Source organism: Ranitomeya variabilis, chromosome 5, assembly GCF_051348905.1.
Source record: "Ranitomeya variabilis isolate aRanVar5 chromosome 5, aRanVar5.hap1, whole genome shotgun sequence".
Classification (NCBI taxonomy): Eukaryota; Metazoa; Chordata; class Amphibia; order Anura; family Dendrobatidae; genus Ranitomeya; species Ranitomeya variabilis.
Genome location: NC_135236.1, coordinates 57,808,431 through 57,825,016, shown reverse-complemented (window position 1 = coordinate 57,825,016; position 16,586 = coordinate 57,808,431). Strand labels below are relative to the sequence as shown.

The following is a 16,586-nucleotide window of genomic DNA, read 5'->3' as shown; positions in this document are numbered from 1 at the left end:
AAAAAAAGACAACATAAAAAATGGAGCAAAAATTGTAAAAAATAAGGTGCAAATACTAAAGCCACTAATAGGGAGCAAACAGTAATGATGAAGTGCCTTATTGAGCTCGGCTATAAAATCAGAGCCATAGATTTCTGTGTAACGCTCCATACTACATGGTCCGCCCATAGAGACAAATATAAACATTACAGGCTTTGGCTGAATCCTTCCACTTTCGAGGCGCCTCCCAAACAAAAAAGTAAATTCATGGAGAAAAGATCATAAAAACAGCATTTATGGGGATGATATTTTTAATTTATTCATTTGTTTTTTATTTATTTTTTTAAATCATTTTTGTGCTTGTTTGTTTTTACATTTTATTACCGTATATATTTATTTTAGGTTTTTCATTTTTTGTTCATATTTTTGTTTATTTCTCATCCCATTTGTTTTACGTTATTTTTTATATGTTTTTATTGTTATTCCTTATAGCTTTCATTCTTTTAGGTTTTATTGCTCAATTTTTATTTTATATCTATATATTATTATGTTTTAATATTATGTTTAAATTGTTATTATGGTTTTCTATCTTTTTTTTCTCTTTCCAGTTTGATACTAAATTCATGGAGATTAGAAAAAACCCAGCATTTATGAGGATGATATTTTTTAATTTAACAATTTCTCATTTTTTTTTTTATCATTTTCTTGTTTGTTTTTACATTTTATTATGCAATTTTTTATGTTTTTGCATGTTTTCTTGTTTTCAATTATTTTAATGTCTCTTTTTTTGTATTTCATTATTCTATTTGGCTTATTTTAGGTTTTTCATTTTTTGTTCATATTTGCATTTATTTATTCCATTTTTTATTTTTTTTATGTATTGTTATTTCTTATAGTTGTTTTTTTAGACTTTATTGCCCTATTTTTATGTTAGCTTTATATTTTTTGTTGTTATGTTTTAATATTATATTTAATATTTAATATTCTGTCTGTTTCATTTGTTATTATTTTGTTCTATCTTTTTTTCTCTCTCTCGCCAGCTTGATACTTCCATCACTTTTTGATATATAATTCTACGGAATGAAACTGCTCACAAATGTGTAATTTGTGCTTATTTTTTGGTATTTTTTATGTTTTTATAGTTATTCCTTATTGTTGTTTTTTTTTAGACTTTATTGTCCTATTTTTATTTTAGTTTTATAGTGCTTTTTTGTTATGTTTTAATATTCTGTTTCATTTGTTATTATTTTCTTCTGTCTATTTTTTTATCTCTCTCGCCAGCTTGATACTTCCATCACTTTTTGGTATATAATTCTACGGAATGAAACTGCTCATAAATGTGTAATTTGTGCTTATTCCTGTGTCTGGCAGGAGGAACCTTATGTGCCCAGAGGAGGTGGAGGAGGAGGATGAAGAAAAGGAGGGCGGGTGAGAGCATAGAGCCTGTACTGTGAGGGGGTGGAGAGGGATCACACTCACAAACACACAAGGTGGAGGAATGTGGTGACTTGAAAAACGAAGAAAACCTAAAAGTGTCAACTAAGAGGAACTGATAGCTCTGAAGGAGACACCGCCAAAACCCAGGTAAGTCGTCTTTGGTCCTATATGATAAGAAATAATTAGTGATGAGCAAATGTGCCGGCATGAGGTGTTATCTGAGCATGCTCGGATGCTAACCGAGTGTCTTCGGTGTGCTCGAAAAATATGTTTGAGTTGCCGCGGCTGCACCTTATCCCAGCACGCTCGCTCATCGCTAATAAGTAATGATGCCTGGACTTTCCCAAGGAGGCTATCCTCACAGTAGATGTATATGAGGCAATCGCTTCGAAAACAATTCCCTAATATTAAGGGTAACTTGAGTAATGTGTAAATTATATAGGGAAACTACAACTCTCAGCATGTCTCAAAGGACACTTTATGGCTGGGTCCAGATGGACATATTTCACTTTCCATGATATTAGACCATCCGAACTTTGCTTAAAGGGGTATTACGAAAGTGCTCAGCTGCTTCTTGACCTCTCAGTTTTTTGTTTTTTTTTCATGTCCAGTGGCTTAAAAACTCTACTAAACCTAATCCCACCAGTATGGGCTCCTGGCTGATAAGTTTTCCCTGCACTGATCGTCTGTAGTAAACTATCAGGACTGAATGACCTTTTGCTAACAGACAATTGCCTGCATTGGGTGCAAGTGTAACAAACCCACAGCTGTTAGTGGTTTTATGCCTGAAGCCGCTGAATATAAGCCAGTGTGTTTTCAGATGACTTTCCTATTCACTGACAGCAAGCAGAGATCTTCCCTATCCACAATAGACCTCACATCCCGGGAGCCCTGCAATCACAGCTCCTACCCTGGCTCGCTTCCTGTTGGCGTCACGTTATCAGCGGGCCCCTGGAGAATATCCTGGGGCCCCAGTAATGCTCACCTACGTATGAGGTTCTTCTGGTTTTTCTCAGTGTTGAAGATAGATGACAGAAAGTAGTGTTGGTGTGTGAGCGATATCTAGAGCTTTCTGTTATTTAAAGGGAACCTGCCATGAGAAAAAACGCTATTAATCTGCAGATAAGGGGTTAATCTGGAGGTTCTAATGCTGCCCGGCGCCTCAACTTAGTCTAACGCTTCAGGGAGAAAACAAACTATTTTCTCCTCAGCAGCGTTCTCGCTTCAGTCACAGGGGCGGCGCTGGTTCACTCGCCGCTCGACGGCTCTAACCGCGACCCCGGCCCTGACTCACGGCCGGCCCTAATGTCGGGGCCGTGGTGTACTCTCTGAGCGGTAACCAACGCTGCCCCCGCGACTGTAATGGGAACGCTGCCGAGGAGAATAAAGTTGATTTTCTCCCTGAAGCGTTTGGCAGTATTATAACGCTGATAACCTGCAGATTAACCCCATATCTGCAGGTTATGGTGACAGGTTCCCTTTTAAGGTCTGGCTCTGACAGGCGTATTTCATAGTCTGAATGTGGGCTGACCGCAGAACTCCCAACCCAACTTTTCCAAGCTTCAGATTTGTTCATAGTGTAACAGCAATGGGATGGGGGATGGAGGCCGGAGGGATGCCTGGCGGCCGGCATGGAGGCCGGAGCGACGCCTGGCGGCCGGCATGGAGGCCGGAGGGATGTGATTCCCCCTTACAGGTGTTACTTCTTGCTCCGTGGCCCCAATAAAGTAGTGATATTCCTCTGTGGCCGCCAAAAATAATGTCCCACTATGTTACGCCGATATTATGGTAATGTCCCTCAATTCTGGCTCATATAAATTAATAATGTGGCCCACATATATTAGTCACCCTATGGGACCCATATAAGGTGATAACGTAATCCCTATAAATTAGTGTGGCCTCCATTATGGTCTGCTCCCACACTACTATTGAAGAAAACAAACCAATCTCTCCCATGTCCTCCGCAGAGCAGCTCTATCCTCCTCTTCCTCCTCCCAGATGGTTCTCTGCCCAGCACTTACTCTGTAGTCAAAGGTCTATGAGAGGCCCGCAGCTGCAGAGCACGTTGGCGGCACGTCGCAGGTGGCATAGTCTTCAACTGCAGATGTGTCCTCCAGAGCTGGCTGCCATGGGTCCCGCACTCCCACTGGCCCTGTATCGGTCACACCCTTTGTGACCACGATCTTTACACCCATGCTGACTGCCGAAACTTATGTTAAGCCTAGAAAACCCCTTTTAATATTTTTAATTTTTGGCTTCACATCTCTGTGAAGAATTGGAGTTTGAAGGCCCCCTAGTTAAGGCAACCAGCTGATGGTGGGAAAGGCTGCTCTTGTTCTTGATTGTTTATTTAGTTTCCAAAGGTCTCATCTGCCTCACATTTGCTGGTATGTAGTTGTGTATTGTACATACACGGCCACAGTACAGGGATAACATGAGGAGGTAATTTCCAGGGAAACACAGTGGATGTTGTCTATATGGACTTTACAAAGGCGTTTGATACAGCGCCACACAAAAGGATGGTATATAAAATGAGAAAAACAAAACTAGGGGAGAATGTGTATCTGGGTTAACAACTGGCTTAGTGATAGGAAACAGAGGTTGGATATTAATGGAACACACTGGGATTGGGTCAAAGTTAACAATGGGGTAGCACAGGGGTCAGTATTGGGCCCTCTTCTTTTTATCATATTTATTTTTCCCATTGACTAACATTGCTTGTGCACTACACGGTGGATTTGATGCAATTCCGCGCATCACAAAATGCTACGGAAACGGATCAAAATCCGCAACATGTGCACATAACCTAAGGGTATGTGCACACGTCAGGATTTGTAGCCAAAACCAGGAGTGGAACAATTAGAGGAAAAGTATAATAGAAACATATGCACCACTTCTGCATTTATCACCCACTCCTGGTTTTGGCTACAAAACCTGATGAAAAATCCTGACAAAATCCTGACGTGTGCACATACCCTCAAAGTCAATATAGACAAGGCTCGTTAAAGAGTTGATATTAACTTGGATTGCTACTTCCTATAGGTGGCGCTAGAGTTCTAGTCCTCTTCCTCTCTGAAAAGACAATTTGTATACTTCCCAGAGGAGCATTGCTGCTTAAAAATCTCCTCACCTTGACATGTCACTCTCCACAAGGAGAAACATTAGCCCTTGGATCCCGGTCAGACGCCATTCACACAGCCAAACCAGATCTCACAGTTTGCACTGATGAGGGGCAGTACCCCGAAACAGTGTCTGCAAATTTAGATTTTGTTTTTGGCTTTTTTCCTAAGTCATGTGACAAGGCTCGTTAGAGGGTCGTATTGATTTTTATGATTCCTACTTCCTATAGGTGACGCTAGAATTCTAGTCAACCTTCCTCTCTGAAGAGACAAAGTGCAGGGATAACACATATACGGTGATGTCATAGTACAGGGATAAAACATGGAGACATCACAGTACAACGATAACACACGCCTACGTCACAGTACATATTAAGGCTATGTGCATACGTCAGGATTTTCTGCAGAATTTTCCTGAGCAAAACTGGACTTTTTCTGCAGGAAATCCACATGCGTTTTTTGCGTGTTTTCCAATGCATAAATTAACAGCAAAAATGCGAAAAATCCGCAAAATTAATGAACATGATGCGCTTTCGCGGAAAAAAACGCATCATGTGCACAAAAAGTGCAGAATGCATTAAAAATGATGGGATGCTTATGTATGCGTTTTTTTAAGCATTTTTCCCGTGGAAAATGGCCGAAAAAAATGCGAAAAATCCTGAACGTGTGCACATAGTCTTAAGGCTTCTTTTTTTTCAGTTGTATAATACGTTATGTAAGGTGCAGATTTGCTTTTGTGGTGTCAGTTAGTCTCAGGATGTGATGGCATGGTGATCAATACGTTACATTTTATTTTCCATTTTTTTGCACACTCTCAGGATGAATCTCACACATAAGGAAAAGACACATTCAACTTGAAAGCCAAGTCTCGGTATATACGCGCAGATTGCATGTACAGATGGACAGAGGGGAAAGTGGGCTTACTGGAACTTCTGAGGTGTCATGTGCTCCCTGCTTATCCCAACGGACAGTAAAGATTAGAATGCCATTCCATGGGGCAGGGCGGGGACTAGGGCGCCTCTTTTCCCGGGACTGGGCGGGGACTAGGGTGCCTCTTTTCCCCTGACTGGGCGGGGACTAGGGCTCCTCTTTTGCTGGGACTGGGCGGGGACTAGGGTGCCTCTTTTCCCCTGACTGGGCGGGGACTAGGGCTCCTCTTTTGCCGGGACTGGGCAGGGACTGCAGCACCTCTTTTCCCCTGACTGGGCAGGGACTAGGGCGCCTCTTTTGCCAGGACTGGGCAGGGACTGGGGCACCTCTTTTCCCCTGACTGGGTGGGGACTAGGGTGCCTCTTTCCTCGGTACTGGGTGGGGACTAGGACGCCTCTTTCCCTGGGACTGGGCAGGGACTAGGGCACCATATCCATAGTAGCAGGGACTGTGGCACTATCCAACTTACACCAGGGGCCAAGACTTGCAATCATTGTTATCGAATTGATGGGACGTGTAGTTCCTGAAATTGTCTCTCTTACTGAGTTTTTGTAGTCTTACTACTTTTTAGCATTTCCTACGGTGACACTTGGTGTGTTGTGCTTGGGCGTTCACCGCATTTTATACCCCAGCTGCCACTATTTCCTGCTCGCTGTCAGCACACACGATACACGTAGCTATACATGTGGCTCCACTGCCCGTGTTACACGCTGCGCTGATAGAAACAGATCATACCATGCACTTCGGGTTATGTAATATTATAACTGGAACCACAATCCCATCTGCTGATCTGACCACCATATGATAAAATATAGGACATTAACTACTGTAATAGTATCGCCATATCATGTATAACCGAGACTATGACAACACAGAAAGCGCGGTATTAATGTGGGTAACTGCACTGTCTGGTGGCCATAGGAAATCCTGTGTCTAGAAGTGTCTGCTCCAAGCGGATGTGTAGTACCCACAGTGATATAACATAGATACCGACTGCACAGGAAGCTACCGAGCAGCACTAAGCGCCAGCAGAATATAGGAGCCACACTGCACTATATATTGTATATGGTATACATGTGACACCGCAACTATACACTGATAATAATCACACTGCACTGTATGATATATCTATACAGTTGTGCTAAAAAGTTTACATACCCTGGCAGAATTTTTGCTTTCTTGGCCTTTTTTCAGAGAATACAAATAACACCAAAACTTTTTCTACGCTCATGAATAGTGGTTGGGTGAAGCCATTTATTGTCAGACTACTGTGTTTTGTCTTTTTAAATCATAATGACAACCCAAAAACATCCAAATGACCCTGATCAAAAGTTCACATACCCCATTTCTTAATACCGTGTATTGCCTCCTCTAACATCAATGACAGCTTGAAGTCTTTTGTGGTAGTTGTGGATGAGGTTCTTTATTTTCTCAGATGATAAAGCTGCCCACTCTTCTTGTCAAAAAGCCTCCAGTTCCTGTAAATTCCTGGGCTGTCTAGCATGAACTGCGCGCATGAGATCTGCCCAGAGTGACTCTATGATATTGAGGTCAGGAGACTGAGATGGCCACTCCAGAACCTTCACTTTGTTCTGCTGTAGCCAATGACAGGTGGACTTGGCCTTGTGTTTTGGATCATTGTCATGGTGGAACGTCCAAATATGTCCCATGCGCAGCTTCCGGGCTGATAATTGCAAATTTCCCTCCAGTATTTGCTGATAACGTGCTGCATTCATCTTTCCTTCAACATTGACCTAGTTTCCTGTGCCTTTGTAGCTCACACATCCCCAAAACATCAGCAATCCACCTCCATACTTTACAGTAGGAATGGTGTTCCTTTCATCATAGGCCTTGTTGACCTCTCTCCAAATGTAATTGCAGCGCCCCAGAGTCCTGGTCGTTGCAGTAATGTCGCTCTGCCACTAAGGGGAGTGATGTTACGTCTGATTGCACTAAAGGAGTTTCTCTGACCAGGTAACACTCACACTACACTTCACACTCCGGCCACCAGGGGGGGTGGTTCTATCTAGTAGGCCACTCCTCACACTCTGGTAAAACTGGGGGTTGGACAGGAAGACAGAGAGAGAAGTAACTGGGAAGAGCTAGTGAGAGGACCTGTCAGGGATGGGATCCTGGCAGACTCCTAAGAGCAGAACTAACCAGTGAACAACGGGAATACAGTAAAGAGGAATTAGGACCAGAAGGAGTCGTGCTGTTAGACCGAGGCAACATCCTTCTGAGGCGCAAACAGTCGGTGGCCGGAACGCCGAGCAAGTAAGAGACTCTAAGTACTATTGCAAACCACGGCAGGACAGCCAATTATAGGTTGGTTGTCTCACACAAATCACCTAAGCAGACAACGGAGGCAGCTGTGGGAGAGGGGCGACTCTAGGGTCCCGGAAGAACTCCAGGCCTACCCCGTCAGATGGGTGCGTCCTACCATATCACCTGGGGGACGGAGAGAACGAACTTCAGAGACAGACACTGCAGTTGTGAGGACTATCCCGGGGTGCTCAGCAGGGAAGAACTACAACACCCAGCGCTAGAAGGTAGACACTGATTCCCACCTGTAAAGGGAACTCCTGATGTGCCTTTGGACCGGCCGGTCTCTGACAGCCCTGTTGACAGCGCTCTGGACTGAGGACTCTAAAACCTTCAGTAAAGAGGTAAAGAGACTGCAACCTGGTGTCCTCGTTATTTACTACGACCTACACTGCACCGCAACATCACCACCATCCACATCTGTTACTGTACGCCCCTCAGCAGGGTCACGGACCGGGTCTAGCCACCGTGACAACCCCAGAGCAGAGACTTAGAGGCCCGGTACCGGGTACCCCTCGGCCCTGCGGCAGTGGGGGCGCTACATAATGTTTATGGTTGTGGCCATAAAGTTCAATTTTGGTATCCTCACTCCAGTTACCTTGTTCCAGAAGTTTTGAGGCTTGTCTCTGTGCTGTTTTGCGTATTGTAGGTGAGATACTTTGTGGCATTTGCGCAGTAATGACTTTCTTCTGGCGACTCAACCATGCAGCCCATTTTTCTTCAAGTGCCTCCTTATTGTGCATCTTGAAACAGCCACACCGCTAGTTTTCAGAGAGTCCTGTATTTCAGCTAATGTTATTTGTGGGTTTTTCTTTGCATCCCAAACAATTTTCCTGGCAGTTGTGGATGCAATTTTTGTTGGTCTACCTGACTGTGGTTTTTGTTTTTGTTTTTACAGAGCCTCTGATTTTCCATTTGTTAATCACAGCTAACTGGCATCATCAATTCCTTGGATATCTTTTTGTATCCCTTTCCTGTTTTATACAGTTCAACTACCTTTTCCCGTAGATCTGTTGACCATTCTTTTGCTTTCCTCCCATTCCAATCCCCATTATCCTCCTCCCCACCCGCATCCCATCATTGTCCTCTCCATCAATGCCCTCTCCACTACCCCATCATTGCCCTCTCCACCACCTCCATCATTGCCCTCTCCATCATTGCTCTCTCCACCACCCCAATCATTGCCCTCCTCATCACCTCCATCATTGTTCTCCCCTTCCACCCTATCATTGTCCTCATCACCACCTATATTACTGCCTTCTCACCCACCATCCCATTATTGCCTCCTCCCCCACCACCCCATCATCCTTCTCTCACACACACACACACACACACACACACACACACACACACACACACACACACACACACACACACACACACACACACACACACACCTCCGCTGCCATTTTCTCCTGTAGGCAGTGGAGCTGCAGGCATTGCTCCCTGCCCACCACACATCAGGGCAGTCTGGCCAGGGGCCCTCGGGGTCGGATAAACAGGCCAGATTGCCCTCAGTGTTAGCCACCTGCAGGGATCCCCCTCCACCTCTGGGCCCCGGTCGGCTTTACATGCGGTATGTTAGCTGCAGCCTGCGGCTAACACTGCCCGCTATTACAGTGAAATAAATATTCACCCCTCTCCACACCCATGGGGCGGAAGGGTGAATATTCATTTCTCTTTTGCAATGGGGACAGGCTCCTGCCTCCCACTGCTCTGCTGGCAGCGGGCGGGCCCCCCTAATTCATGGGCCCCATAGCAGCTGTGTGGTGTGCTGTTATTAGCGACACGCCACTGGCTGGGGGCCCCTGGAGCAGCAGGGGCCCTAGGCAGCTTCCGGCCCTGTATGCCAGCAGGTGTCAGTGCTTGGGCCCACCGGAGAATTCTCCAGTTCTTCAGTGGGCCAGTCCGACCCTGTCATGAGCCCCCACATAGTCCTTATATACAGTATGAGCCTTCTGTATGTAGCAATAGCCCCATATAGCTTCCTATATACAACATGAAACCCTACATAGCTTCCTATATACAGTATGAGCTCCCTATATACATTGAGACCCATATAGCCCTCTATATACAGTATGAGCCCCCCACATAGCCTCTGAAATACAGTATAAAACCCATATAGCCCTCTAGATACAGTATGAGCCCACATAACATGACATCATCGCACCGACACTTCACAGGAGAGGCGATAGGAGCTCCCATGGAGCTGCACTGCCATTCTGTATTACCAACAACCGAGCTCCAGGTAGGCTCCCAATTCAGAGATGTGCGTTGCCGATGGCAGTGCACACAACATTATGGTGTGGGCGATCCGGCCATGGGCCTTTGCAGAGCCTCAAGTGGTAGCCCAGATTGCCCTCCATTATAATCATACGTCTATATGCTGATAATATTTACACTGCACTATATGATACCATTGTTTTATTAATTCACTGTATGACAGTGTTTAGTATTTTTTTGGTTAGGATGTATTGCTTTTGCTTTTAATGCCATTCCATTATGTTTATATTAAGAATCTTTTTATTTCGATGATTTATGGTGTCCCTTTTGTTTTCTCTGCAGAATATCGTTGATATATGGAGACCCCCAAGTGTAACGCTTCCTATTCCCACGTCCAGATTAAGTACCTGGCTCCGGTCTATGGAGTGGAATTTTTTCTAGCTTTGCTCGGAAATGGATTTGCCATCTGGTTACTGGTGCCACGAGGATCCAAAAAAAGCCACGCTGGCATCATCTTCTCCCTGAACCTTGCAGTCAGTGACCTGGCCTATGCATTGTCGTTGCCTCTTTTAATCGCTTACTATGCTATGGGCAAAAATTGGGTCTTCGGCCTGGCCCTGTGCAAAGTGGAGCGGTTTCTTTTCAATTGTAATCTCTATGGAAGTATCTTCTTCATAACTTGCATCAGCGCCAACCGATGCCTGGGTGTAGTGTATCCGTTCTATGCCAGAGGTAAGGTAGAAAGTAAACATGCCAAGGTGGCCAGTGTGATTGTATGGCTGATCGTAGCCACCATCTCGGCCCCTGTCTTTAAATTTTCCACCACAAAACATGAACTACATGTGACGGAGTGCATAGGAACAGCCGTTGATAGCATGTTGCCCACTTACTTGCCCTACAGCCTGTTTCTGGCCGCATTTGGCTGTGGCCTCCCATTTGTGATCACTCTCTTTTCATACATTGGCATCGCGAGGGCCGTCTGTAAAAGCCATGGGCTCGAGTCAAGAGATAAGAGGAAGGTGGTCACTATGGTGTGCATTGTGGTGGCCCTTTACTCAATCTCATTTTTGCCTTATCACATTCTGAGGAACCTCAACCTCGCGAACAGACTGAAGCCGACATCATGTGCGTGGTCATCTTACGTCCACTCGGGTTTCCAGATAACCCGAGGTTTGGTGGCCTTGAACCCTTGTATTCATCCATTGTTGTATACTTCCGTCGTGGACAATGTGAGAGCGAGGCTCGGATGCTGCCAGAAACATGTAGAGAAAAAACCGGAGGAAATACGACTGTAATATCAATCCATTGAGGAAACCTTAAATCTTCTAAGGTGGAAGAGACAAGAACTCAGCCTCATGACTTACGACAGTGAGGATGAGACAACTGGTGGATGGAAGGAACATGGGTGGGGAGGAGAGGGGTGAAGAAAAAGTCAAGGGACTTGATTGTAGTTGAGCAGAACGTCCAATTAAACACATTTCCTGAAACTTCTCCTTGATCTTTAGATGTATATAAGGCAAAGTCAAGCAACCAATGTCAGTAGGAGGCTTGTAAAGCCATGGTATTTGTATACATGATTCAGAAATTGGCATTGCCACAAAATTTGTTTAGTAGTTCACACTGCACTGAAGGAGTAATCGTCTCCGATCACTTACGCATCGGCTGGTGATGTGACGTCTATAGATACCTGTTTGCTCGCGGACGAATGAATAGGACAAGTGCCCAATGCCTGCCAGTAAATATCTGTAGACGTGACCTCACCAACTCCGCTCACTTGCTAATGTGTGAGTGATCAGAGCTGGATTATCCCTTTTTAAAGGGTTGTATGAAATTAGAAAAAAATGACTTATTTGTTTTTTTATAAAACCTGCACCACCCTGTCTACAGGTTGTGTCGGGTATTGCAGCCAAGCTCTATTTAGAGGGGAAAAGGCACTACCGGACCATGTTTTTCTAATCCTGGACAACCTCTTCATCTAGTTATTCGTCATCCCGTTTAAGTGATTGATATCTAAAACTTTGTAGTGACAAATGATTGTTGAAATTAATGTTATTGATAACTTTATCCATTATTAAACTGTGATGTCTGTAAAGAGCTGAGGAAATTAATGGCGTTATATAACCGAGCATAATAAATAAATGTTTGCTTTTTTATTGTGAATTAGTATTACTGTACGTTTTTTTTTTTTTTTTTAAATAAAATCTCTCTAGCAAATTGTGAAGAGTACAGTTGTCCGAGGCTTAGTGAATTTAATGCCCATATTATTTTCTGATTTAGATTTTCTATATGTAAAGCAGATAGTTCCTCAGGGGCGGTGCTTATTTGCAAAGCCATTGTGACCTATCAGTCCAGGCTTAAGGGACATGTATCATCAGAAAATGAGCTATTCTTTAAATTTAGTTTTCATGTTAATTATATTTTTACATGTTTATTTTACATGCTTTATTCAATTTCCATAATCACTATTGGTTCAGAAATCTTGAGATTTTCCCGCTGGCCTCTAGGCCTATGTAGCACCGGTGTCCTTGCGTGCATCCTTATCCTTTCCCTTTCCCCCCGGAACGGACGCTGACTTACTCACCACCCCATCCGTGTCTCCTGCCTTTGCGCCTGCTCTCCAGGGTCTGCCACCCTTGGCAGATTTCTTGGCAGCACGCTTGGGGTGCGTGCGCATGCGTTCCCTGTCTCAAAGAGACTTTACTAAAGTGTACCCAGTCAATAGCTGGGAGACATTTACTACTAAAAAGGGGGTTTCCCATGAACAAAAGTACAGTTTAATCAATAGATCTTGGAATAATAATAATAATTTCCATAATTGGATGTAATGATCCAGAATTTTTCAGATCTTCCTAGATGGACTTTGCAAAAAAGAAAAGCTATGAAACCCCTTCTAGAAGTGCTCCGAAGACACACTATTCCCTATACCTGGGGGTTCACATTTCGTCTGAGGGTCCGTCAAGCTGGGAGAGTCCATGTGCCAAGTCACCCTAGTGGTATTTCGGCTTTCACCGAGGCTCTACACATCCCACATGTGGAGGACTTGTATTTGCCCTCCCTACCTACAGGAGCCAGAGACAAGGACATACCCCGTCTACATCCACAAAGACAACGGGAACCTGGAAGGGGAAACAACGGGAGACGCGTCAGAGGAGGAGGGGACAATCCACGGGCTCCGGTTCCCATTAACTGATGGATCTATGGTCCCTAGCTACATAACTATGAACATTTCTTCCTAAACAGTACGGGAATGACCCTTACAGTATTTAGATGTTGTTGAGATGAGACGGGGAATATGATATACCAGTTATGTTCCATCACAATGTTAAACTCTCATGAGTCCATCATATAAAGTTCTAATACATATTTTATTTGGATATGGTAGACACCACTTGGAGGTAATAATAGCCTTAATCAACATGACACACAGCTACCTAAATATAGTATGTTATTCCTACGCATAGTGATAGTTTATAAAGGGTAATAACTACAAGTAACGACTGTCATAAATACAATGAAAATTATAAAAAAATATTCATAGAATAATTGGAGTCATAGATATTGAGGCATAATTCAAGTTACTCTTATCTGTGGTTTTATTTTCTAAAAAAAAGTTGGTTCTTGGTTTTAATAATCCAATTAGTAGTGTAACCATAGATGTGTTCTTGGCTCGGGGGAGGATCTCTTTGTGGAAAGCCCATGACCCAGACAGAGGAACTGTACTTCGCTGGTCACGGTACAATTATTTCTTTTTCGCGACCTCCAGTTAGTTGGCTACATTCAGCTCACTCTTCTGTAGTGAGCTTAAAATTTAAACACTCTCCCTATTTTTCACGACTATTTGTTGTCGAGTGACCCGGGAACAGGGGCTCCTTCCCTGTCCCTAATGCTATGGGGCGCCCTAACTCACCCTGTTCCCCGGGATACTTCTGAAAGTGAAGATGCCAGAGCCACGTACCTTGCCTTAGCTTCTGAATCTGCCCTCAGTCTCTACCCTTCCCCCACCTATGGAAGTAGTAGTATACCGTAGTACACCTACCAGACTAACAAGGTAATACGAACAGGAGTAACGGAAAATACCAAACATACACTCACATATAACAAAGGTACAAACTGGGAAGTGAAGGATGGAGTTAAACCAAAGGAGAAGAAAGGGAATAATCACAAAACCTAGCAACAGCTCGTAAATCCACCAACCGACTACTCAAATAACCACCAACAACCTTCAGCTATGAAGCATCTGACAATGTGTGTCAGTCAGAACCCAAATTATATAGGGGATGGGAGTGGCTAACATTGCACAGCTGAGAGCCCTAGCTCCAGGAGCTCTCAACTGAGCAGATTAACCCCTGCACTGCCCAAAGAAATAGACACTGTTTAACCCCTTTCTGACATTAGACGTACTATCCCGTCGAGGTGGGGTGGGCCCGTATGACCACCAACGGGATAGTACATCATATGCGAGGGGGGAGCGCGGCCGATCGCAGCTGACATCCGGCACTATGTGCTAGGAGAGGTCACGGACCGCCCCCGGCACATTAACCCTCGGCACATTGCGATCAAACATGATCGCAGTGTTCCGGCGGGATAGGGAAGCATCGCGCAGGGAGGGGGCTCCCTTCATGCTTCCCTGAGACCCCCGGAGCAACGCGATGTGATCGCGTTGCTCCGAGGGTCTTTTACCTCCTCCTCGCTGCAGCAGGCCCGGATCCAAAATGGCCGCGGCATCCGGGTCCTGCAGGGAGGTGGCTTCACAGCGCCTCGTCAGAGCAGGCGCCGTGAAGCCTGGATCTGTGCACGTCAGATCGCCGATCTGGCACAGTGCACAGCAAAGTGTCAGATCAGCGATCTTACACTATAACATGATGCCCCCCCCGGGGCAATGTTATAGTGTAAAAAAAAAATTCACATGTGTAAAAAAAAAAAAAAAATAAAAAAAAATAAAATAAAATAAAATATATTGTTCCTATAAATACATTTCTTTATCTAAATTTAAAAAAAACAATAAAAGTACACATATTTAGTATCGCCGCGTCCGTAACGACCCAACCTATAAAACTGTCCCACTAGTTAACCCCTTCAGTGAACACCGCAAAAAAAAAAAACCCAGAGGCAAAAAACGCTTTATTATCATACCGCCAAACAAAAAGTGGAATAACACGCGATCAAAAAGACGGATATAAATAACCATGGTACCGCTGAAAACGTCATCTTGTCCCGCAAAAAACGAGCCGCCATATAGCATCATCAAAGAAAAAATAAAAAAGTTATAGTCCTCAGAATAAAGCGATGCAAAAATAATTATTCTATAAAATAGCTTTTATCGTATAAAAGCGCCAAAACATTAAAAAATGATATAAATGAGATATCGCTGTAATCGTACTGACCCGATGAATAAAACTGCTTTATCAATTTTACCAAACGCGGAACGGTATAAACGCCTCCCCCAAAAGAAATTCATGAATAGCTGGTTTTTGGTCATTCTGCCTCACAAAAATCGGAATAAAAAGCAATCAAAAAATGTCACGTGCCCGAAAATGTTACCAATAAAAACGTCAACTCGTCCCCCAAAAAACAAGACCTCCCATGACTCTGTGGACCAAAATATGGAAAAATTATAGCTCTCAAAATGTGGTAACGCAAAAAATATTTTTTGCAATAAAAAGCGTCTTTCAATGTGTGACGGCTGCCAATCATAAAAATCCGCTAAATAACCAGCTATAAAAGTAAATCAAACCCCCCTTCATCACCCCCTTAGTTAGCGAAAAATTAAAAAAATGTGTTTATTTTTATTTTCCCATTAGGGTTGGGGCTAAAGTTAGGGTTTGGATTACATTTACGGTTGGGAATAGGGTTGGGATTAGGGTTAGGGGTGTGTCAAGGTTAGAGGTGTGGTTAGGGTTACTGTTGGGATTAGGGTTAGGGGTGTGTTTGGATTAGGGTTTCAGTTATAATTGGGGAGTTTCCACTGTTTAGGCACATCAGGGGCTCTCCAAACGCGACATGGCGTCCGATCTCAATTCCAGCCAATTCTGCGTTGAAAAAGTAAAAGTGCTCCTTCCCTTCCGAGCTCTCCCGTGCGCCCAAACAGAGGTTTACCCCAACATATGGGGTATTAGCGTACTCAGGACACATTGGACAACAACTTTTGGGGTCCAATTTCTCCTGTTACCCTTGGGAAAATACAAAACTGGGGGCTAAAAAATAATTTTTGTGAAAAAAAAAAGGATTTTTTTATTTTCACGGCTCTGCGTTATAAACTGTAGTGAAACACTTGGGAGTTCAAAGTTCTCACAACATATCTAGATAAGTTCCATGGGGGGTCTAGTTTCCAATATGGGGTCACTTGTGGGGGTTTTCTACTGTTTAGGTACATTAGGGGCTCTGCAAACGCAATGTGACGCCTGGAGACCAATCCATCTAAGTCTGCATTCCAAATAATGCTCCTTCCCTTCCGAGCTCTGCCATGCGCCCCAAACAGTGGTTCCCCCCACATATGGGGTATCATCGTACTCAGGACAAATTGCACAACAACTTTTGTGGTCTAATTTCAAATGTTACGCTTGAAAAAATAAAAAA

The 16,586-nt window shown here is 43.9% G+C and overlaps 1 protein-coding gene across 1 annotated transcript; it reads left to right on the top strand.

The window, feature by feature from the left end:
• The first annotated feature begins 1,350 nt into the window (after positions 1-1,350).
• P2RY11 (purinergic receptor P2Y11) lies at positions 1,351-12,170 on the top strand. The gene is made up of 2 exons (XM_077262066.1): positions 1,351-1,563; positions 10,353-12,170. The coding sequence occupies exon 2, from the start codon at positions 10,367-10,369 to the stop codon at positions 11,303-11,305; it is 939 nt and encodes a 312-aa protein (XP_077118181.1). The 5' UTR covers positions 1,351-1,563; positions 10,353-10,366; the 3' UTR covers positions 11,306-12,170.
• The last annotated feature ends 4,416 nt before the right edge of the window (positions 12,171-16,586 follow it).